We start from the raw sequence: 23649 nt of genomic DNA, 5'->3' as shown, positions 1-23649 counted from the left end.
AGACATGTCCGGGCAATCGATCAGTAGTTAGTATTCTTTTGGGATATAAGAACAGCTGATGATAATATGACATGTAGGAAAAGGCAGTGTAGAAACAGAGCCTGCTTCTGGCTGAGCAGATTATAAAGTAGGAAGGCATTTTTGATCCTTTTGCATTCATGTGTTATGACATATTTAGTCTATATATGATAGCAGAAACATGCATAAGTGTTTGCAGTACAGACAATACAGACAAAGGCATAAATAAGTTAAAGCCAAGGGCAAAAGATGGGATCCCAAATTGAGTCCTTATCATCAAACAAGCTTTGACTATATCTGTATGTGTGACAGAAAAATAGCGAGCTTAATTTCACCCGTGTACAAAGACAAATGCTGAATTCAAACAAAATGTAGAAATGATAAACAGCAAACTAAGTCTTTAAGACCCTGGAGGAGCAAATCCATTCTGCTGGCCATTTCAGAAGGTTCAGTTGTTAGATTTGTTATTTACAAAAACTATTCTTTTGTTGTTGTTGTTTGTTTCTACAAAAATAACAGAGCTTATGAGCTTATTATGTTACTTCACCAGAAGTGTAATAAAATCACAGGAATAATAAAATACACGCAGGAGGTTAACTGTTTTATTGTTGGTATAATACTGAAAAATGTGCTATCGAGCCTTGCTTTAGTCTGACTTTGGAAGATATTAACTCCCATAGAATCACTGTATATGTTACTAGTTGGAACCTCCTAAATATTGCAAAACTGTTATTCCTTTTACAATTAAGAAGTTTGCCCATGCCTGTAGATTTGGTGGATACGCAGATTGCAAACAATGGTTCAAGGAGACACAGATGTGTATGCCATTTAAGATAGCTTACTAATTTTTACTGTTGTGATGGGTGACTTCTTTTTACCCACAATTACTCTAAGTTTCCATTATCAGCAATGCATTGCTCCCAGAGCATTAATCTTCCTCTTCCTAACTGACAGCAAAATGTGATAATTTTCATTCCCCTACACTTCTTCTTTTAACTACTTCTACTTATGTCTTATTTATGATCTCAGCACAGTGATACCCAAATGACTATAGACAACCAATCAAGAAAATATTTCTCCAGCTGCTCGTTTGGCCAAAAATTCTGATACCAAAAATAAAAACCATGGGTGGACCATTATTTTTTTTAATGTGCCTTATTCAATTGATCCCCATTCTGGACCTCACTCCATGCACAAATTGCTCTGATATATGCAGACCACTCTTAGCACAGTACCTTGAGCCAATTACATGAATAACGGGGGCTGGCAGCTGCTCTGGCTCATCTTCCACAGTTGTAATCTGGGTCCCATTGCTTCTCACACAGGCATAGACAGTACAAGCTTCAATCTGATGAAGAAGAACATGAGTTTCAATTACTCAGCTGCAGAAATTATTTAACTCTGCCAATCTTTCAGATTTCTTTTGTCACCCAAAATGTTTTTATTTACTACGTAAAATTTCATGTAGCCAAGAAAATACAGCAACTTTGAGATAACTATCAGAAACATACTATGCTTTATCACATTTTTCCACCCCATTTGGAAAAAACATGCACACCTCTGAACTCTACTGCTATTCTATATTAAATTATCACTGACAGTGTTGCAGCAAATTTATTATTGTGTATATATAAGCAGAATCTCATAAATAACATTGAAAAAAATCTCCATCTGTAATGAAATAGGAAGACAATAAACCAGGATAGTTTGATTTCGGTTAATCCATTTCATTTCATCCATTTCATTTTCCTATATGTACCACACATTCTGAAATAAAATTAAAGATAATTTTCCATAGTACCTTCTATTCCTTCATGTCTATGCTGGAAAATTAGGCAAAAGAAAAAACTGCAAACAACTCATACACTTGGTTATTAAATATCTCACCACAATTAAAGTTTATTGTTTTTGGTTCTTGGAATTAAACTAAGCAGAAGCAAACTGAAAGAGCAAGAGAAGGGTAGTGACAGTGTTTCTGTATTGGCAACAGAGATTGTTCAAAATAGAAGAGAACAAAAACGAAAAACAAACAAACAAACAACAACAAAAATGAGAATGCAGGAATGTAGGGAGATTACCAGTGAGATGTAGGTGGATGTGTGTCCAAGATAATACTTCTTCCAAAACAAGAGGAACACAAAGAAAAACAAAACAGAGAAAAAACAACAACAAAAAGCTTATTTTGATTTTTCCTATCACACTGATTCAAATATAAGTCCAGTCTAAATACTTAGAAAGTGTAAAAGAAACAACAATTAACATCACAAGCGACACACTGTGGCCATGGTAAATTAACAGCAAGGGTCTACAAGTGAGGCAGTAAACTGAATTTGCATTGTTATTGAGAAAAGACAAATGCATTTCCAGGCAGCATTCAGAAAGTCATACGTGTATTCATGGATGGAGGATTGCTGTTTCAGAGGGGCTGCAACATTGAAATCTGTTACAGTATGCCTGCCTCTGATGTTTATATACGGCATTTAATAACTGGGTAGAAATTTTTCAGAACAAACTACACATGGCTGCTACAAAGTCTTCCTGAAATATAATGAAAGCTATTCCTGAACAAAATAGACAGAAGTAATTACAATCAAATGTCAAATACATTAATGCAATTCAAGGATGGAATGTATTGTATGTAAATACAATATGTATTTCTACTGCATATAGTATTTTTTATTTATTTTTTCCTAGAGAGACAAAGATAGATAAAGTGGAAAGCATGGATACAAAATGTTGTACTTATTAACAGCATAAGAACTACTACCATGATTTGAGAGATCAAGACTGCTCCATCCTCAGAAGAATGCAGAGAAAAAAAATGATAAAAGGATGACAAATGCAATATCATTACTTCTTTGTGCTGATATATTATGCATGCCTGATGTTTCTAAAACAATTGCAATTTTCTTTTAATGAGTAGGAGTAGAATCTTTGCTTCTTTGTAATATGTGTTGGGGCTTTGCTAATGTTGTAGCACAGAGCATTTAGTGGAAAGTAAATGGAGTTTTGATGGTTTGAAAAAAGAAATAATGGAATTATGTGTTATGAGAAAAGTATACAGACCACAAACATGCTGAAAATGCCTTGTATATATATGTACACAAACACTAATGCAAATATATGGCGATGTATGTAAAGAAATTCATAAAATTCAGCTTGTACGCTACATAACACAAAAAAGATATTCTAACCTGTATATCGTATACAGTGAATGGAGACAAATCTGCTAAAAGAAAGGATCCAGGCTCGTTCATTCCAGTCTTGTACTGCTTATTGTTTACATAGATAGAGTACTCTGTGACAACACCATTCGGGTTTGAAGGCGATGTCCAGATGACACGTACAGCTGTACTGTTGATGATGACAACCTCTGGAGGGAACATGCCCTCAGGCTCTAGAAATAAAGGAAGAAACTGAATAAACTCCAGCTGTCTCTGCAAAAGCACTTGTTTAACCAAATGCAGATTAGTATTTAGGTTTAGCAAAGGGTTCACTGCTTATCTGCTTTCCTCTGATGAAGTTATCACAGTCTGTAGTCTTCTGTAAATTGGCTTATTATACTCTCAGTTAGAAACCATGAGAGCTGATGGTAAAATGCTTTATACCACCAGCATAGTGTCAATCATCAGTGGTATGTGGCCAGTGAGATATGATGATAAATTATTCACCCATCTGCAGTGCCAACACATAAACATTATTTTTATGTCTCCCCCAACCCCAATGTTTCCAATGGAGAGAAAAACAAAGCATTTTGCTTTTAAAGCAAAACCTGAGACCAAAATACTTTATGTCTGGTGGAACGTGACATTATCAGCCTTATAGCTGAAGCAAGATGAAGCAATATGCAATATTGTCATTATGTAAATGGCTTTGAATGTTGATTACTATAGGTAATGATGAAGTCTAACACTTATTTAAAAAAGAAAAAAAAAAAAAAAAGAAAAAAGAAAAAACAAACCTTCCTTAGCGTTAAATTAAACAATTATTTAAGCATGTCAGAAATAACAATGCAAAGTCCTCTTTTTATCAAAAGAACCCATCTTTACCAGTTAAAAAATTGCCCTTGCAATCGATTCCATTTTATAAACAAAAGGTGCTGACCTTTGGCATCAGAAAGGAAATGGAATCCTTATTTAAAGGGCTTTACTAATGACCTGGAACACTTGCTTCTGAGGTAATGATTTTATAATGTTTATAATGAGACTTTATAAAGCAAAAAGATTAGAAAGACCATTCTAAACACATTTTAGATTCACTATTTTTTTTTTCTTAATCTTTTTTTTCCCCCTCATCCCTACCTCCTAACGCACATGCATTTGCTAACTGGCATAGAAATGACTCATAAAGTAATTTTCTCAGAGGCTGAACTTACACTTAGAGTTTCTGGTGACTCATGAAAGGCCCCCATATATGCCTGTCATGTCAAAAGCACATCGCTTCACAGAGCAAATCTTTAAAAAAAAACATTAATTGTTTTTAAATTCCCCCATTTATTGATAGGAACTCAGTTCCAAACTTAGCGTACACAGATGTATGTAGGATAAGATGAGAACAAACTGGGTTAATATCTGCTATTAGAGCTTTTGCTTCTGTCTCAGTGGGACCCTATATTGATCTACCACATGATGACAACCAGCACTTAAGCATTTTAGCGTTTTAGCCCTTTTTCCTCTTATACCGGAAATTTTATAATGGAAGGATGACTGATCTCAACCTTAACAAAAATCAATCAAATTCATTCTCAGAGTTTAAGTCAAGCTGCATTCACTGCTAACCAACCTCCATCTGAGGTGACCACGTGCACAACTTCACTGTTGATGCTGTGGGCTCCATTAAAAACTTGAAAGAATATTTCATAGTCTGTGTTGGGCTGCAAATCACCTATGACTATATAGTTTTCATCAGCCTCAATCCTCAGAGATCTTCCATCTGCAGTGGAATTCAAGGAGAGGATATAATATTCAACAGCTCCTTGCAAATCTTGTAGTGCTGAGAAAGGAAAAACATTTGGACAACAACAGAAGTATTCAGTCAGACAGTTTCTCTTCAAAAACTTTTATCTTGAAGACAAAAGCAGATTTTATGCAGACCTCCTTACTGTAAAATTATGCAAAGATTACATCAAGCAGTTTTATGTCCTCTCCCCTACACCAATAAGCAGAAAATGCTTTTCCAAATTTCTCAAAATAATTAAGAGCCCATCACCATACAGGGAAAGCTTTCTTCCTCTAAATGTCAAAATTACATGGAGAAGCCTGCTGCCAGCAATGATGCATGGACCTGCATTTCACCTCTGCAAAACAATGTCTCTCAGCTGGACAGAAGGCAGACTGTCAAACCTTGCACTATGCTACTTGTTTAAGATGGGAAACAATGGCATACATATATTTTTCCTTTTCTGGCATGCAGAATACTGCATTCCTGTTTCGTTGCTTTAGCCATGGGAAACAAACATTACACTCAACATTACACAGGTGGCCATTCAGCCACAATGAAAATGGAAATTTATTGCTGTTACTTTAGAACAATCATGTAAGCATCTGTGTATAAATACATCACACCATTGGAAGGATTATATTTACAGGGGAAAAAAGAAAAAAGTCTTACTTCTTTTTAAAGTGTGTTTTACCCAGTAGTAGCTTCCCCACTACTGAAAAGAAGAAAGAACAGTACTATTTTCTAGCTACACATGGAAGGAGATCCATTGGTCTGAGCTTGGTGAATAAGGAAGCTTCTCCATTTTATCAACTCAGATATAGTCTAATTTCATTTGTCCTGCAACTGCCTTTCCAGAAGGAATTAAGATGAATCTTTGAGCGGTGAAACATTGCTTCAGATGACATTGTTCCACTGAAAAGAACTCAGATAACTAAAACAAATTAAAAGCCAGAAATTTGTTGAAAGCAAAAAGCTTACATCTAAATTTAGTAATACACAGTTTTGTCATAGAAATTCTTATTGGAGCAATACATCATTTTTATTTTAAGTGGTACAAATTTAAAAAAAAAAGAAAAAAAAGATGATAATTGTAACAGATGAAGTAATGAAATTTGCTAAGGTTTTCCAGTAATGAACAGGTCTGCCCTGGCATCTAAACTTTGCATTCACAAATGCATGTATATATTTATACATATATGGAGAAAATATCCAAAGGATGAATGAAAATAAAACCAGATTGCATTACCTACATCTAGAAGGTCAGAGGTTTAGATTACTAAGGTAATGAAACTTCAGTGAGCTGCTTCAGATCTATTACATTTGTCAGTTTTTATAAGCATGCTTTCTTCACACATGCAATTATAAAATAAAGACAATACATTTGTTGCAATTCACCACCCAGTCCTTATAAAATCATTTGCATGTAAGTCATGAAGAAATTCCTTACTGCTGCATTAGCTAACTAACTAGAGAAACTGGCTCAATCCATTTTAAGGTGCAGAGTAAAAGGAGAGAGAAACTGAATCCTTTCATCTTGAATGAACGTACATGTAGATTTTCATGCAAAGAGATGAAACATAACACAAAGACAACAGAAATTTGGGTGCTACGGTATTGATTCCTCCTGAGCTTGCATTAACTAATTTTTTTGCTTTCATTATCCTCCTGCAGAAAATACTATATAATAAGTACAAACATGGCTGAGAAATAGCAAAAGGTGCACATTTTTTTTCCCCTCTCCTTTCAAGGACATTTAGTTGGATTATAAATCAAGACAAGGACTGTGTTTCCTATGAGAGCAAAGGAGACCAACGTAAGTGATGGCAGGTTAACATCTAGTTACTGGAATAAATAGTATGCATACTTACTTGGTTTTGACCATTCCACTTCTACAGCAGTATGATTAACAGCACGTGCAATGAGGATACTTCCTTTCTCTGGTAATCCCGCTAATGTAGTAGCTATCACTTCTTCACTTGATGTATATCCTACCTCGTTGTGCACTATGAGCTTGTACTCATATGTTGTGTACCTGAGACATTTTAAAAATAATTACATGGAACAAAAAATGCAGAAGGAGAAAACATTTGTTTTAATACATCTGCCTGCACGAAAGTTTTGTTGTTCCTTTTTCCACCACCCCCTTCAGAAAATTGCAGCTGCATGCCTTGCACCAATGAAGGGCTGTCTTATTCTTGGAAATAATTTAGCACCATTAATATGGTAGCAAAAATAGAGCACGTTATTTCACTTCTTCATAGTTGTAGCTTCTGAGGTGTTGAGAGATTATAGCTCAATTCAATATGTAATTATAGCAGTGGCATCCTGCCAAAATTTGGATCAGAATTTAATCAAATGAGGCTTTTTTCCTCTTTTGGGAAACACATTGATTTTAACTTGCAGAATCTCATTTGTAAAAGTGATTCACCACGCAGACAGGACTCTGCCACTGCAAAAACATGAAAAAAATCACCTAATAATGCAAATCCACTTAATAAAGTAATTTTCTTTGGAACTGTTCATATTGAACTTACACAGATTTATTAAATACTACATGTATATTTAGTAAATCAAGTGACTGTCACTCTGTAATTTATTCTCTAACTCAAATAACATTAAGGGAGATTTCATAATCTCAAAATTATTTTCACCATCAGAAGCTTCACACAAAACTGCAGAATCACAATAACACAGGATAATCTTGTTCAAATTTTTGCTGAATCTACATCACCGGAATAGCTGTCTATGAACACAATAAAGGAACTGCAAATACTCAATACGTGGAGATTCCTCTATGAAAAGTCATTAACACTGTATATTTACTTTGATTTATTTTTTTTTTAACTTTTTATTTTTAGAACTCTATATAATGCAAGCACCTAGTCTGATTTTCCAAAGAGCTAAGCTTTCACTTAGAAAAGGAAACTAATGAGACCTCACTAGATCCCATCATAATGATAGGCATTTTTTTTTAAAATATGACATATACTGTGAACACCGAACTTGTGTAGATGAGCATATGACATTTTCCTGGACAACTGCATGGGATCTGGTCTGGCAAGTTAAGGGTGGGAATATGAGATTTGGTTTTGGATTCACATTTTCAACAATGAAAACTATCAGAACACTTATCTATTAGAAATGAAAAAGCCTTTTGAAGCAACCATTACCAAAGTAGACTTGTGGCAGGAATATAATTAAAGGACACTAATTCAGAAACATTTTTAAACATGACATAAATGTATAAAATAAATTTTGAGATTTAGATTTTCCATGAAATTTAAGACTTGAGTCTCTCTACAGCATAATTTATCTATCCACAAATTCCCCTTGAGCTGCTGAACACAGGACAGCTTTATGTTGCAAGAACCTCTCCAAAGCAAGCTTTCAGGTGTATCCAGTGGCTGAGTACATTTTTCCGGCCACAATTCCTTCAACCCAAAACTTTCTTTTGCCACTGAGACCCTGTGGGAACCTGTTGCCCCATAACATGTGGCACATAAGCACTGCTGAAAAAAGCAAGGTAAAACCAAAGAATCATAGAATTGTTAAGGTTCAGAAAGATTTTTAAGATCATCTAGTCCAAAGATTTTGAAAAATATGAATATTTTACCTAAAATTTAATTGTAAACAAACAAACAAACAAACAAACAATGCAAAATCTGTACTGCATCTTCCATTAAAGATTTCTAGAGAGGGTATTTAAGATGTTAGCCTCGAGTTTGTGGTGGGAAACAAAGACAGAACAAGAGAAAATGCCTTATTCTACACCCCACAGTATGTATGTAATATCCTGAGAAACAGAATGCCCCTTCCTTTTCCCCATTATTTGCACTTTACATTTAACTATGATGAAGATACAACAAAGCTGCCCTTAATTTACACCTGTTCAAAATGCAATCAATACTTTTCTCAAGCTTACAGATATGAAGACAATCATTAAAATAAACACATAAGAAAAAAGCAATGCAGAAACCAACTTTCAGATGTATTCCAACTAGGATTCTCAGTCATTCTTCATGTGCTACGATTTTGCCAAAATTAGACATATGTACCCAACTAAACTATTTTTACATATAAATATAAATGGCTTGATTGCACAAGCATGTAGATGCTAAAACTTCACAAGACTTGTCCGTTCACGTAACTTTTAGAGCCATATAATACATGAAAGAGTCAAGAATGACAGAGTAATAATAAATCCCTACATATTAGAATGATTAACACCAAATGATGACAAAAAATATTTCATTACATAATTAATATGTTCACTACATAAAGACACAAGAAATACTTTGAACTATTAAACATACACTATACAAAATGCCAGCATTTGTTTTTATAGTTTTTGTAATCTCACCTGCTAAGACCCTTATCTTCATAAAACCACTGAGTTCCTGAGTAAATATTGTGCCACAGATTTAAATCTTCAGGGGGATTTGATGCAAGTGGTTGCTGGATTTTACGTCTCAGGAGCTCATATCTAACACAAAAGACAAGCAGAACACCAGGATTATCTCAACTAATGTTATTACACACACACACACGCAATCTTTTTTAAAGCCACATATTATTTTGTTTTTACAGCTGTAAACTTTCTGAGATAAACATTTTGTTTAATGTTTCATGATTTAAAACAGTTAGTTACTTAAACTGCTTTGAAAATGGAAAATGAGCATTTTCATTGGAAAGACTAAATGTATTTAATAATTCACATATATTGAAATTTTGGAAATGCTATGATGATGAAGTCCAAGTCCAAATAGTCCAGTCACAGTGTCTTGCACAGACTTGACTCATGCCATCTGACAAGCACAGACTGTTCCAGAATATGAAATGGAAATATCTTTCTTGCAATGCACTGAAATATGCAACCTTCGTATTACTATTTTAAACTACTTAAGTGTGCATTTGTGTTTAATGTGTTCATAAATAATTTTAGTGTTCACTATAGATAACTAACAGGCATAGAGTGAGTTAACCTTTCCACTGAGAGGCCTCAGCAAAACAACACTGTATTTGAGTAGCTATTCACTATGTGTGCTTGAAAGACCAAACTACTTATTCTGGGCTTTCATGGGTAGCTGAATGTATATTCTTGTCTGTTATCCAAACAGCAGGTCAGCTGAGGGCCATCTTCTATAAAGTTTGCAACAGGACTTCCTGATTCAGACCATGCCTTCCACTTATTCTACATCATTCACTCTCTCATATTTTATAAAAAGTCATTATGGCATTTAACAAAGATTAAATCACTTCACATCTATATGAGCTAAACAGGATAACATTATATGCTGCATTTTGTAATCATTCTAGGGATTACATAGAAAACTATATTCTAAAGGAAACATATTTATGTAGATTTGTTCATATCCTGTAGGATTGTTATTCTTTATTATATTTCACAGACAATTTTAATAGGACTTCCATTTTAATTTTTTGGTACTGTTGCTTTGTAAGGCACCAGAGACTTGTCTTCCTTTTACCAGTTATGGAGTCATTGTGAAATTACTTTTGATGGTGAGCTGCAGTTTTTACATATGTCTATCTAGTCACTTGAATTGGCAAAATTCGAAGTTCTGAATTGCTTTGTATCCCATAGTACAACTGGAAATGTAGTTCTTTCAAATTCCAGTGCAGAACTGTAAGGGTTGGAAGGGATTTCTGAAGATCATTGAGGCCAACTCCCTCCTAAAGCACTTCTGTACAATAGGTTGAGCAAGAAAGCATCCAGGTAGGTTTTGAGGAATCTTCAGTGAAGGAGACTCCACAACCTCTTTGGGCAGCCTGTTCCCATGCTCCGTCACTCTCACAGTAAAGAAGATCTTCCTCACATTCACAGAGAACTTCCTATACTCCAGTTTGTGCCTATTACTCCTTGTTCTCTTGCTGCATGCCACCAAAAATATCTTAAAGACTTTTCCCTTAAGCACTTATTTCTGAAAACATTTCCTTTGACGTACAAGCATTCTGCACTGGAGAGGTTCAACATCCCATCACAATAATCTTACTGACTGCTGGCTTCATGTGCAATTTGACTTCATTTTTTTGACATTATGATCATCTCCAGCCTCATGAGGAAATGTTCAATAGCATAATTCCAGACTTGTGGCCCTGAATTGAGAAGGTATATAATGGATACTGCATACAATGATTTTGTGTTGCTTCAAAAGCAGAAATCAGCTGATAAGCTCTGAAACAAGAGAGCTGATACCTCCTCTGCATTGTGGAAGCAAGGACATAAGGACATACACATGAGTTCCAGCAAACTTCCTTTAAGCCCCAAATACAGCCCTCACATCAGAGATTTATCAGTGACAGCATAATCCAAAGACAGACTATTATAGTTACATCAGGGACAGTCTTGGTATAATCTGTCTAACGCAATTCATAGACCATCTAAAAAAAACTTCAGATTTTTTCTGAATATTGGATGGTGATCATGTGCAAATCACCTCCACTGGCAGCTGCTGCTGCTCTGTTTGCTGCAGACTTATTGCTCCATCATGCTGTACAGAACAGCTGCTCCAGACGTGGTTCTTGTTGGGGACAGCATGGCAGGCACACCATGAAGGAAATGAAATCTGCAGATGTAGGATGTGCTGAATTACTTCAATAATCTATGGTAAAATGGTCATGTTGTTAAATCCAGAATAACAGGCTGCTTTTCAGTTGTAGTGTGCTCTAATTAAGCCTGAAGAAAAAGTCATGCTACTGAGGTGTAATAATGTAGGTAACTGGAACAGCATTAAATGATAATTAAATAATTGAGCCCATCAATGCACCTAGAAGAGAGCTACAAATGGCTTACAGAGATATAAGTTTACAGACAATATTTTGCAAAGCCTTAGAGCACCAGATAGAAAGATTTGACTTTTTAATATTATGTGCAAAGGTATATTTAATTTTCTTTGTCTTAATCAGGAATAGTTCACATATGTTTACAGAGATCTCGTGTTTTTCTTGACAACTTGTCTGTGAAAAATTGCCTGAACTTGCCATCAACAACTAGATGATCCTACAGACCAAAAGAGATAAGGCTTTGCAAAGATCCCATGAATGCTCTTTCTGTCTTTTCAGACAGTGCTGACTTGAAAGACCCAGAAGACTCTTGAAATCATTCTAAAAAGTAAATTCCACCGCATGGATGCCACAGTTGCTCTCAATAGTCCTGTCTCCTCTGAAGTTCAGAGTGCTTCAAAGTTCACCCTACATTATCTGCCTCCAGACATACCCAATTTCTGTAAGTCCTCTCATGAACACCTGAACCCTAAAGAGGAACTTCAGAATGAGAAATGGAGAGACTGCATGATAAAGTTTGCATAGCCTAATATTTTCCGAGTCAGACATAGGTATGGAGAAGAAAACTGTAACTAAAAGCTCACCTCAGATGAGGACCATTTGGCCTTAGTGGTGGTTGCCAAGATATGGCAATAAAGGACTCGCTGATTGGAGTCACAGACAAGGGACTGATGCCCTCAGGAGCTGTTGAAGTTGTGGTCACACTGGTAGGCAAACTCTCTGTGCAGCCTCCTAATAAGCCATTGCCTCCAGAACAAGCTACTACAGTGATGGAGTAGTTCGTGTATGGTAAAAGATTAGTCACCAAGTAACTTAACGTTGATGCAGAATTTCCAGTGATGACAATTCGTGGATCAGGCATGCGAATCTCGTAGTTTAGGATTTCACCATTCTGTATCAGAGGAGGTTTCCACGAGACCTGAAGGAGAAGAAAAAAATAAAACTAAATGACTGACTTATTGCAGAATTCAAAAATACAGATGCAACGTGGTATAAATGGACACAGGCATAAACTCAAAATTTCCTTTTTCCATTTTCAAGATTGTAATGTTGAGAATACTTAACACTACTATACTTACTGTCTTGATTTGATATATATATATACATATTTATTTATTTATTTATTTATTTCAAATTCATTTTATCTATGTATTATTCTTACCAATTCCAGTGAGGAATCATACCCAAGTCATTGTATCATAAACTGTGATAAAAGTGCGGGGATGTTCTTCATACTTTTGTAAGGCTTTTTGTCACTGTATCATGACAGAAGGGATTTCAGTCTGACACAATGAGGACATGTAACATATAACATGTTATAAAGGAACTCAAAGTTTATAAAGTTTGCATAATAGCATCCATCAGTTCTTCATTCCCTAGAACTCTCAGTACAGTAAGTATAGCACCAGTTCTTTGCTCATCCCTGTGCCTGTTTTGCCTGCTACTGACCCACTCATCTAAAACAACTGCTACCTTTTTTTCCTCCTGTGCATGGAATATGCAAGGTTTGAATCCAACAGCGGAAAGGATAGAGAACTGGAGAACATCAAGATGAAGATACGTGAAGAATAAAATTAACAAATATAATAATGAAGTGGTAAATATTAATACTGAGATACTTCAAGGTGAATGTTCTTCAGTAATTCTCTCTGGTCTGTGAAGGAAATATCTTTAAAATGGTATATGCACAATTACAGAAGGCCATGGGAACAGAGAAGCTTGATTTAAAAATGATTTTTAAGGATTCTTGGGGATTAGGAAGTGTTATATCTTAGGTACAGAAGGACCTCTCAGGCTGTCAGACTTATAAGAAACCTGGCAGCAAAGTACTGGAGAAAGCTGAAGGATTTTGATAACAGAATCTGGAATACAATTAAACAGAGAATTAGAAACAGGGTGATTTTGAGTAAAGACAGCACAAACAAGATTATTGGTGCCCACATAGGAAAGGCTTAGCTCTGGCTAATTATCAAATGCTGTATTCAGATTTATGTTACTTGTGGTCCTAAATAATGATCAAACAAGTTATGTACTATAAATAAAGCACCACAAAATTTCACAGAGGGTAGAAAACAGTTCTGCACTTTACTCAGACACTGAGCAGAGCTCTCATTCTGAAGTAGTAAATGCAGTCTGGTTGTAAGCAGAAAAGAGTGGATCATTAAAGCAGGCAACAGGATGTTTTGTTTTCAATTGCAATTAGAAAGCACTCAGGTCAGTATATTTTGGGTGAAGTCTACAAACCCAATGCTTTTAGTTCCTATCAAACTGCACACATCAACAGGATGCACTGTATATAGCACAGAAAAAGGGGAGTGTGCATGGGTTGCTTACTTTTGGGGACTTAGTTTTGAAGCTACTGCTAATGCAGAGAAAACATCAAGGTATGGAACACGACAGCAAAACACACATTTCTGCAACAATCATATATATTTTTGAGGTGTAGCACCTGTTCTGAAATTTTGCTTCAGTGAAGTGTGACTAAAGATAGTATATTTTAGTTCTTTTATTTTGTAGTGCTAATACAGTAAGATTTGTCATTACTAGCAAGAAAAACCCTCTTACTTGTTAATAAATGCAAGGCAGCTTCTAATAGAAGAACTGCATGTCAAATGCTTTGGAACATTCTTGGTATTACCCTTTCAGTAGAAAACACTGTCTAAGAATGCTCACCGTTTACAAAATCTTATTTATATATTTTTTCCTTTACATTGCATTTTAGTTACACAAATTTTATGTCTAGCCAAACAAAATCACTCAATAGAATTTGCACAAGACTTGTCATATACTGTAACTCCTTCACATAAGGACTATGTTAATGTCATGAGAAGAACAGATAGAACTCCAGAATCTCAGCTCATGAGATACACTGCCTTGCACTAGCCCCTAAAATCTGAAATATGAAAGTCACCAGGTGTTCCTTCACAGTATTAGTTGTGCACTAGGAGATAAAAAGTCCCACAGCATACGTAACCTATTTGCTGCATGGGGTTTACATTGGGAAATTTCTCAATTTTTTTTATTTTTATTTTTTTTAAGAGAAGTGAAAGCCAGGCTGAATAATTCAATCAGCAGGACCATAACACAGAAATGGAACTTATTTTCTTCTGAGCATGGGCATATTGCACAAAGATATGAAGAATAGTTATTGCTTTGTTTAATACTTTTAGAAATAGACAAAAGGATGACCAAGGATACCCACAGCCACTAGTCAGCTGACATGCTTTGGGCTACCTAAGTTAGCTTGTAGTAGCAGGACATGTAGCTACCAGCCTCTCCCTCTTAAGAAAGGAAAACTGTTGCCTCTTCACTTCAGCGACAGGTCAAGGTCAACAGACTGCCTGACCTATGTGATGTAAAGGAAGGTGATGGAGGCAGCTTGGTTAACACACATGGCACTGCTGGATCACTTATCCTTTTCAATGCGCCAAGGTTTGAGGTAAGAGCTTGGCAATGCATGAAAGCAGGAAAGCTCACTAGACAGGCTGTGTTGGAAGCAGTAACAGTTTGTTCATTGATTAGAAGCTCAGCACTGAAACCATGAAAGAGGATGCCCATGAGGAAGAGAGAATAAGGTAACTACTGGGAGAGATTAACTGATTCAATGTAATGACTCTGGAAGCTGTCATTTAAAGATCAAAGCACCTTATTTTCTCCACCACAAAATTTAAAGAGACAGAAATTAGCCATTTTCTCCCCATTAAACACTTATAACCTTGAAAGTCTTTTATTATTATTATTACTTTTTATTTTTTAGCTTTTAAATCAGTTTGCTTTTAAATCAGCATGTTTGGCTTCACTTTATTCTAATTCCTCCTTGCTACTGCTTGTTATATTTACAAGCTTAGATTAATAAATACACTGCTGTGAGTTTTTCACCGTTGGTCTCAGAGCTCATTGAAGGTGTTACCATTTAAGTTGTACAGACTAAGTTACATAACAGAAAGAAGAAACCCTGTAAAGGAAGACCTGCTATCCCAATTCTGCACTCTGGACACTGGAACACCACCCTTTGCAAAAGAAAAATAAAAAGTCAGAAGTAGTTGGGTGATGGAGTGGTTTCAGGTGGTTTCATCTGACCTCACAGAAATTACACCAGGTTTCAATCAGAAGCCAGTATCATATCAGAAAAGCAAATCCTGACTGAGGCCCATGATAATTACTTTTATAGACTTTGCAGATGAATTACATCCAGCTTCAGCACTATCACAGAAGAACTGTACAATCAGCTTTGCAATAATAGACTACTGCTACAAAAACTTCTTTCACACTCTCATAGGTAGGAGGATATACAGATGAAAACCTAATTAGTTCACCTCACTAAATGATTTGTATTAAAAGAGCAAGCTGTGACAGAAATCTCAGTCCTAAAATGTGGAAAACCTCTGGTGTGTAAGTTAAGGTTGTTCCTATGGGTGTTGGTTTATCCTAAGTCGCTCAAGCTGCACTTATGTGGCAAATAAACCAAGGTCTCCCTGACCTTAGCAGCACTACAAGGCAATCTTCACACAAGGATTGATTACTCCTAAACAGTTTCCCCAATGTACCAGGCATACCTGCATAGAACTACAACAGAAGCAAACAAAGCCTAACCTTTTCCTCCCCAAGATAAAGCTGCTAGATGGTCTTCTTGTATTCAAGGCCCAGACACTTTTAGCATTCAAGGAGTAGAATCCTTGAATCTGAGTATACTCAGCCCTGAGTAGACATCAGGGCTGCTCATATTCTTAAAATATTCTTAGACAGATGCCACTTGAAGCATTTTGAGAATGAAGAAACAAAACACTAGGAGTTTAACGTGAAGGAGAGGTCTTCTTATCAACATCATGCTTTACCACAGAGGTAAAATGTTATAGGACCACTTTTGCGTTATTCACCAGCTTCGGTGACCATGGAGTTATTCCAACAGCATCCAACCATCTGTAATCAGAAGCAATTTCACAGGGCAGCACACATTAAAGCATGAGATAAAAGGGACTCCAGAACATGTATCTATGTTGGTAATTTCATAGGAATTAGGTAAATAAAAAAAACAGCTTTCTTTTCACAAATCGTACTCAAACTGTTACTAAAGCCATTTTATAACTTGTTTAGCTGTACCATCCATTTCACACAACTGAAATCTTTTCCTTGAGCCTTGTAGCCTCAGCCTCAGTTTTTAAAGAACAAGGACAACAGGCATTTAGCTGTCCACTGTTCAACTTCTCAGCCAATAAAGGACAGAATTTAACATATGTAGGGCCCTGTTAATTTTGTTTCCTCACTTTTCGATCCAATTGGTCAAATCTGTGAAATAGCTACTGTAGCAATAGGACAGGGAGAAGACTGCAACACTTATAAACCATGGAGAGCAAACTTCTCAGTCTGCAGGCTTGCACTCTGTCTGTCTCTGTTGCCACTTATATGCAAAGAAAATGGCAGGTGAGCTGTAAATCAAGAGTCTGTCATTCAAGGGTGACAACAAACACAAATGGCACTGGAAATAAAAGCCTGGAACCCTTCTTCAATCAGATAGCTGTGAGGAAATACTTGAGAAACAGGAGTAATTCCTACAGAATTAATAACTTGGTATGAAATCAATGTGCAACAAATGAAATTGGAAAGAAGAATGACAGTTTGGTGCTATAAAATCACCACTACAATTCATTTCTAACAAACAATACATACATAACATGAATTAAGAGAGAAGCCAAATAAATTATAATAATTTTTGTTTTTCTCATTTTGCATCTAATCAGTTTGAAAGAAATTTCTGCAGCTGATGTTATCATGAAGGAATACTACAGCACAAGAATTATATGCCAATAATGTGCTTATTTCAACCACCCAGGATGAAATCAATCTCTTATCACCTGTCTGTGCACCAAGAAGAAAGATTTTTCCTTCGTCTTCGGAGAAACTTCAAGATTAAGTACAGCTTACGCCATCTTCTAAAAAGTTACACAAGGAAAGATAGAAAATGATTGTAGCTTCTTGTGGATGGGCAGTCTAGGCGGCAGCACTGGTCAACCAGGGAGAACAAGACAGGCAAATACTCATCTGCAAGCCCCCAGATGAGCCAGTAACTAAGATTACAGCTGCCTTCCCTTGGCCAAAGATCCTAAGGTAGAACTACAGCAGTGAAATGCAAATCTTTCTATTCAAAGTTAAATGGCCAAAGTTGGAGAATTTACATACTGCAATTAATTTAGTTCAGTTACCCAACCGCATAATGCATATCCTACACAAAGAACTCCTTTAAATAATTATTCACTGTGTAAACCAGCCTCTTTCTCTAGCCACTTAACCTAGTTATATTCCTGAGTGTCACATCAGTTTGAAGTGTCAGACTGAAGCAGCAAAGCAATTGCAACTCTCACAAGAAAAAGAAACAATTTCTTTGATACTTCTGTACATTAAGGTATAGCAAATCTTGTGTAACAGGAATAATGTTCATGGCATTGGCACATACTAAATAAATGACTTTTGCAGTTGCTGAATACCTCCACTTCACTTTAGCATTTAATCAGCCACAAAAGCAGTTTATTGTGCAGTATACTCTACTACCATGAACATTATCTATTCAGCAAATATTAAAAAATTTCATGCAGGTGTCACAGAAATGGGTACTTTAAAAATTATCGACAGCTTTACAATTCCTGTTGCACAAAAGAAAGCAAGTTAAATGTTATTGAGAGATACCAGTCCGTTCTGATTAAAATAGAATGTTAAAGGAGCACATACACATCAGAAGTGTTTATGCCAAGTGACCTGCTGTGCTGATATTTTCCTCCTTGCAGAGTGAAAGCTTTGGTCTATGAAAATAAGCTGTATACTCAAGTGACTACTATCCTGGAGTGCTTTGAATTCCTCACATCCTCAAATCATTTATATTGATTCTATGACTAAATAAAGGAATGGAAATATGTTTCTCTCTCTCTCTTTTAATAAATTCTCTCTGTTTTCAGTATAAGTAAATATTTGCACTCCTGGTTTAGGGATTGGTTGCACTGACAACCGAAAGCCTCTATTGATTTGCAACCCTGGCTTGGTAAAGGAGTTTCTCACTAATCTTTCCCACAGTGCCCTTCCAATACTTTCTGTGCTAACCTGGAAGGACAGCTCTCTCCAGGGCAAGAGGTAATTAAACTCTCATGTTGGCTGCCTCTTGAAGAGATGGCTTATTTTGCATTCTCTGCTTAAGATTCACCATTGTAGATATTGAATAAGACGAGAGTGTTGTAAAGCACAAGCAGACTCCACAAATTTGATTTGATGGTAGGCTACTCATGAGAGAAAGCCTGCCATTCTGGGACTCTCTTCAGAGTTTAAAGGCAACAATGTAAAGTAATTCCAAATCAGATCCAAACTGCTTCCACACATGAAAGCTTTTCAACCAGCAATTGATAGTCCTTGCAAAAAACATCACAGTAATTCTGTCCTGAAAACTACTAGAGCTGATGTGAAAGTAATGTCTCCTATTCTATTATATTGGTCCATGACAGCAGAGGTGGATGTTGGTGGCAAGACAGTAGAGATTGAACTCTCCCACCAATATCCCTTACGTATTGTTGCAGTATGACAGATGGCAGCAGAGGAGCAGTCTGACAAAACAGAATCTGGCGTGGAAGTATGTACAAAGCAAAGCTGTGTTGCTGAATTACTCCATGCGGGAAAAATGGCACCTGCTGACATTCACCGACACTTCCTGAGAGAGTCTCAACAGTGATGTGAGCACAGTGAGGCAGTGGTAGTGCATTTCAGCAGTGGTGACAGTGACATGAAAGACAAGCCTTGTTCTGGATGGTCATGCAGATGTTAACAAGAACTGCATGCAGGCACTTGATCTTCTGGTGAAAATGCATAGCTAATAGTAGTGGTTTTGAAAAATAGAGAACATTCTCAGCTTCAGAACACCATCAGATCATCTTTATTGTGCTCTTTGTAACTTAGAAAAAAGTAGAAGGCAACCTATGGAGCAACCTATGTACCATAAGTTTGTGATGAAGACACAGAAATGGCCTAGGGAGTTATCTACGCAGAACTTCTATCTTGATAGAAAGAATAGAGAGAGAGAAAATAAATAAATAAATAAAGCAACTATTTTAAAATGGATGCTATTTTGATTATCTTATATTCTCCTACTACAGAACAGTGACACAGGCCACACAACAGAACCTCAATACCATAGCAATGCCCACTATCTGCATTCAGAGTCTTACACTTAAATGAGCTTGCCACAGATTTCAAGAGAGAGAAACAACCATACCACTAGCAAACACATTTGGCTTATGAGAAGACTAACAAGGAAGGTTGTTTCTATCTGCCAAGAAGGAGAAGGTGAGAAAACCAGTGGGTGCAACAAACCTGTTCCATAATTTCTTCAGTTATGTTCTGCAATGAGCTCTCCTTATAACCTTATTTCAGTTTATAGAAAGTATTGTAAACAGCAGTAATAATAAAGAAATAAAAAACAGACTCTTGCTGTCCCGAATGATAAAGATTTTCATGGGACACTTAGAACCTTAGAAAACCAAAGTAATGTTTAATTGACAGAATGCATAGGATTTCTACCAAGTCATACATGGCGTTTTTGGGTGCCACTTGCCCTGAAATTATGAAAGCTATCAAGTTAAACAAAACACAATAAAACTAAGTATAATACTAGAAGAGTTAGAAGAATTTCTGTTAGCATAGTCAAAGAATACCAATACTTGGTACACCATGAAAGAGAATTTTCACTGCAGGTCAGATAATTAGAAGAGTATATTTGGAAAAGCATGTATCTAAGTCACATGAATTACATTCTGCCATATTTAATCTCAGTATTTTAATCAATAAAAATGAACCACAAAACCAAGGTATGGAAATAAAAACATCTGAACATCAATATCATGGATAGAAATTAGTCTTAACAAACCAAACACGAGACTCCAAACAGAGAAATCCAAGCTCAAGACTGCAAGAGCAGCAGTAACACAAAGAATGTCCACAATTCCTACAGAAGATTATATAATGTTGATGCTAAAGGGTTTTAAAGAGCTCTGAATGTTAATGACAGACTGCATAAGAAGAAGGAAAAAAAAAGCATTGGAATTCTTTGTTAAGAAAAGAAAAAAATTCAAAGCATTGCTTTATCGTAATTAAATTATTAGTGAATGAAGACTGCACTAGCTGATCTCAGGTTTCAGAAGAAATAAATGATCAAACTGACTTAAAGTATGGGTAGGTTTCTTAATCTTGGAGCTGAGCACAAGAAAATAAAATACAGCTGAGCACACACCTCTGATCTCAAGAAAAGACACTCAGTAAAGAATGACAAAGCTGCTGATTACTCATGGGCTTTTATAATTGGGATTTAGTGTTGACTGTATTTGGAGAAAGAAAAAAAAATAAATGGGTAAGATATACAATTATTATGCCCTTATCACATTAACTAAAGCACTAAAGGTTGCAGTGACTTTTTTTTTTGTTTTTTTTTTGTTTTTTTTGTTTTTCTCAAATAGATTTGAAGCCAGAGTGTAAAAAGATCACGTAATAAAATGTGGACATGTGTAAGCAGGCCACTGATCTAGGGCTGCTGTTCACTCAGCATTATTTCTTCTGGTGAAGCCACAAAATATGCATTAGTATAAATTGTGGTAGATATTAAGATATATTTACAGAAGTGTGGATAGTAGAGTCTTGGAAGTAGCTAGCCCAAATCTCCAATAAGCAGTCTGGCAATTCATCACAATTACTAGTGGTTGATCATTCTTAATTCTTATAGTAACCATTGTACTCATACTGAACTCATTTGCCATTAACACGGATGTAGCAAGCAATTCTGTAGACACTAAAACATAAGTTTAAGAGCTCAGGTGTTTTGTTGTTGTTTTTTTTAAATTTTACTTTTTTTATATCTAGAGGTGAGTGGCTTTAATCATAGCTTAAAATTATGCACAAACAAAGCAAAAAATCAGCATTGGTTTACTGCTCAGATTCATACCCTCAAACTGCTTAGACTGCATTGGTAATATCACGATGTTTACCTTCTGAAAATACAATGTATACCAAAAATAATAAATCTAACAGATGAACTTCAATCTTATGCAAATGTCCTTTGTTTTGTGCTCTGTTGAGCAAGCTACTGTACCAATACTTTTGGCATTAGTACAAGACTGAATCCATGGAAGCATGTGTGTATTTACACAAAAGAGGCTTCTAAGCTACAAAAATCCCTCTTGTTTGGTTACACTAATTTCCCTTGAATGAAGTTTGTATGCAAGCCAAAACAATGGTAGTTATCCTGTCCTCTAGAGTTCATTCCCAACAGAACGATGCAAATAATTGAAAACTTCCTAGGTAGTCCTGTAAGACTATTGTAAATCAGGAGAACAATAATGCTATTTTATTTTTTTCTTTGCTACTTTACAAAATCTGATTTCTATACACTGGACTTACCGTATTACATAAATATTCTTTTATTTCTTAGCATTTTAATGAAGCCATGAAATATTGGGAAAGGTAGTATGTTATTTTCTGATCTGATTAGGGAGTTAAAGGTAAGTATTCAAGCTTAATATTCAAACTTCATCAGGTGTGTAAAGGAAAAAATGAACTGGAGTATAATGCTAAGAGGCTAGTATAAAGGGAAGATGGAAAGGAATGTAATGCTTTTGAACCAAAGGGTAGATGTTAATTATACTCCTGCAGCAAATAAATGTTAGCTCAGCCAGTAGATGTCTCTCTTAAATACAACAGTCACTACAGGACAAATCCGCTAAAGATATGAGGGGATGAAAATGGTATCTACCTTAACTGAACGTGGTCCTTGCACTTCAGCATCTGGTATCTGAACACCTGCAGGTCTTGATGGTCGAGTGGTAACTTCTGACCATGCACTGCTGTTTGTGCCTCCATTAACAGTGCTCATCAGTATCCTGTATTCATATTGCTGCCAAGGGCTCAGAGCAGTGCTCTGGTCAATATAGCTCATGGACTGACTGAAAGGAAGAGTCACCACTGTTGATAGTTGTTTGGTTCCTTTTACCCTCCTTTCTATTGTAACATTTTCCACCAAACCATTTGGGTGAGAAGGTGGTTGCCAGGATATAACCACAGAGGTTGGTGTATCAGAATACAGTTCTGGAGCAGGAATGCCTTCAGGTACATCTGGAAGTGTTCGGATTGCTGGGGTCTTGGGTGAAAGAGAGCATCCTTTAGACGTGCAGCCCTCTACCTGAAACTCATAGACAGTGTAAGGATGCAAGTCTTCCACAGTGTAATTAGAGCTAGCTCCTGACACTGTAGTACACAGTTCACCATTTTGGTAAATATTATAATGAGTGATAATGCCATTTTGCTTTAAAGGATGCTGCCAGGAGATGCTTGCTGCCCTCGATGTAGCATTCAGTAGCAGAGGTGGATCTAGAGGTCCAGGCTCTGTAACAGTAAAAAAGAGAAAGGAAAATTATTAACAGTCTGTGAGACGTTAAAGTTATTGGTCAGAAATGGTGCCCATCAAGAGGTTTTTAAAATAATGAAAGAAGTTCAAGTCTCCCAAACAGTATCTCTTCAAAATCCATAAGCCTGGCAGTTCAAGGGATGAATATAGCTATCATCTTAAAGGCAAGCTGCTCTATAAGTATACTTTACCTCCTCCCTCCCTCTCTGAATCTTTTTTCACCACGTACCTCAACTGTGTCCTAATGATGCTGTTAGCACATAGAAAAAATGTAAGGCTAAGTAACAATATAGATTTGCAGTTCTAGCTAGCGTTGATATTTTCTAGAGTACTAGCTACTAATTGCAACCAACAGCACGGCCAACAAAGCTGCATATTTTACAGCTCAGTAAGCCCCTGCTGCATGTCTCATTATACATTCAATATTTTACTTCATTCTGTTTATAATTCTAATCCATTTTTTG

The 23649-nt window shown here is 36.1% G+C and overlaps 1 protein-coding gene across 1 annotated transcript in view; it reads right to left on the bottom strand.

Annotated features, from left to right (window-relative positions):
• Positions 1-23649, bottom strand: part of USH2A (usherin) — a 356150-nt gene that overhangs the window by 94086 nt on the left and 238415 nt on the right. The window contains exons 43-49 of the mRNA XM_015857330.2: positions 22535-23163; positions 12345-12679; positions 9320-9442; positions 6828-6991; positions 4801-5010; positions 3213-3415; positions 1254-1366 (exon numbers count right to left, since the gene is read on the bottom strand). Coding sequence (XP_015712816.1) covers positions 1254-1366; positions 3213-3415; positions 4801-5010; positions 6828-6991; positions 9320-9442; positions 12345-12679; positions 22535-23163 — 1777 coding nt within the window. The remainder of the gene's footprint in view (positions 1-1253; positions 1367-3212; positions 3416-4800; positions 5011-6827; positions 6992-9319; positions 9443-12344; positions 12680-22534; positions 23164-23649) is intronic.

This window comes from Coturnix japonica, chromosome 3, assembly GCF_001577835.2.
Source record: "Coturnix japonica isolate 7356 chromosome 3, Coturnix japonica 2.1, whole genome shotgun sequence".
NCBI lineage: Eukaryota > Metazoa > Chordata > Aves > Galliformes > Phasianidae > Coturnix > Coturnix japonica.
The sequence above is the reverse complement of the archived record's forward strand: the minus strand, read 5'-3'. Positions and strand labels throughout refer to the sequence as shown.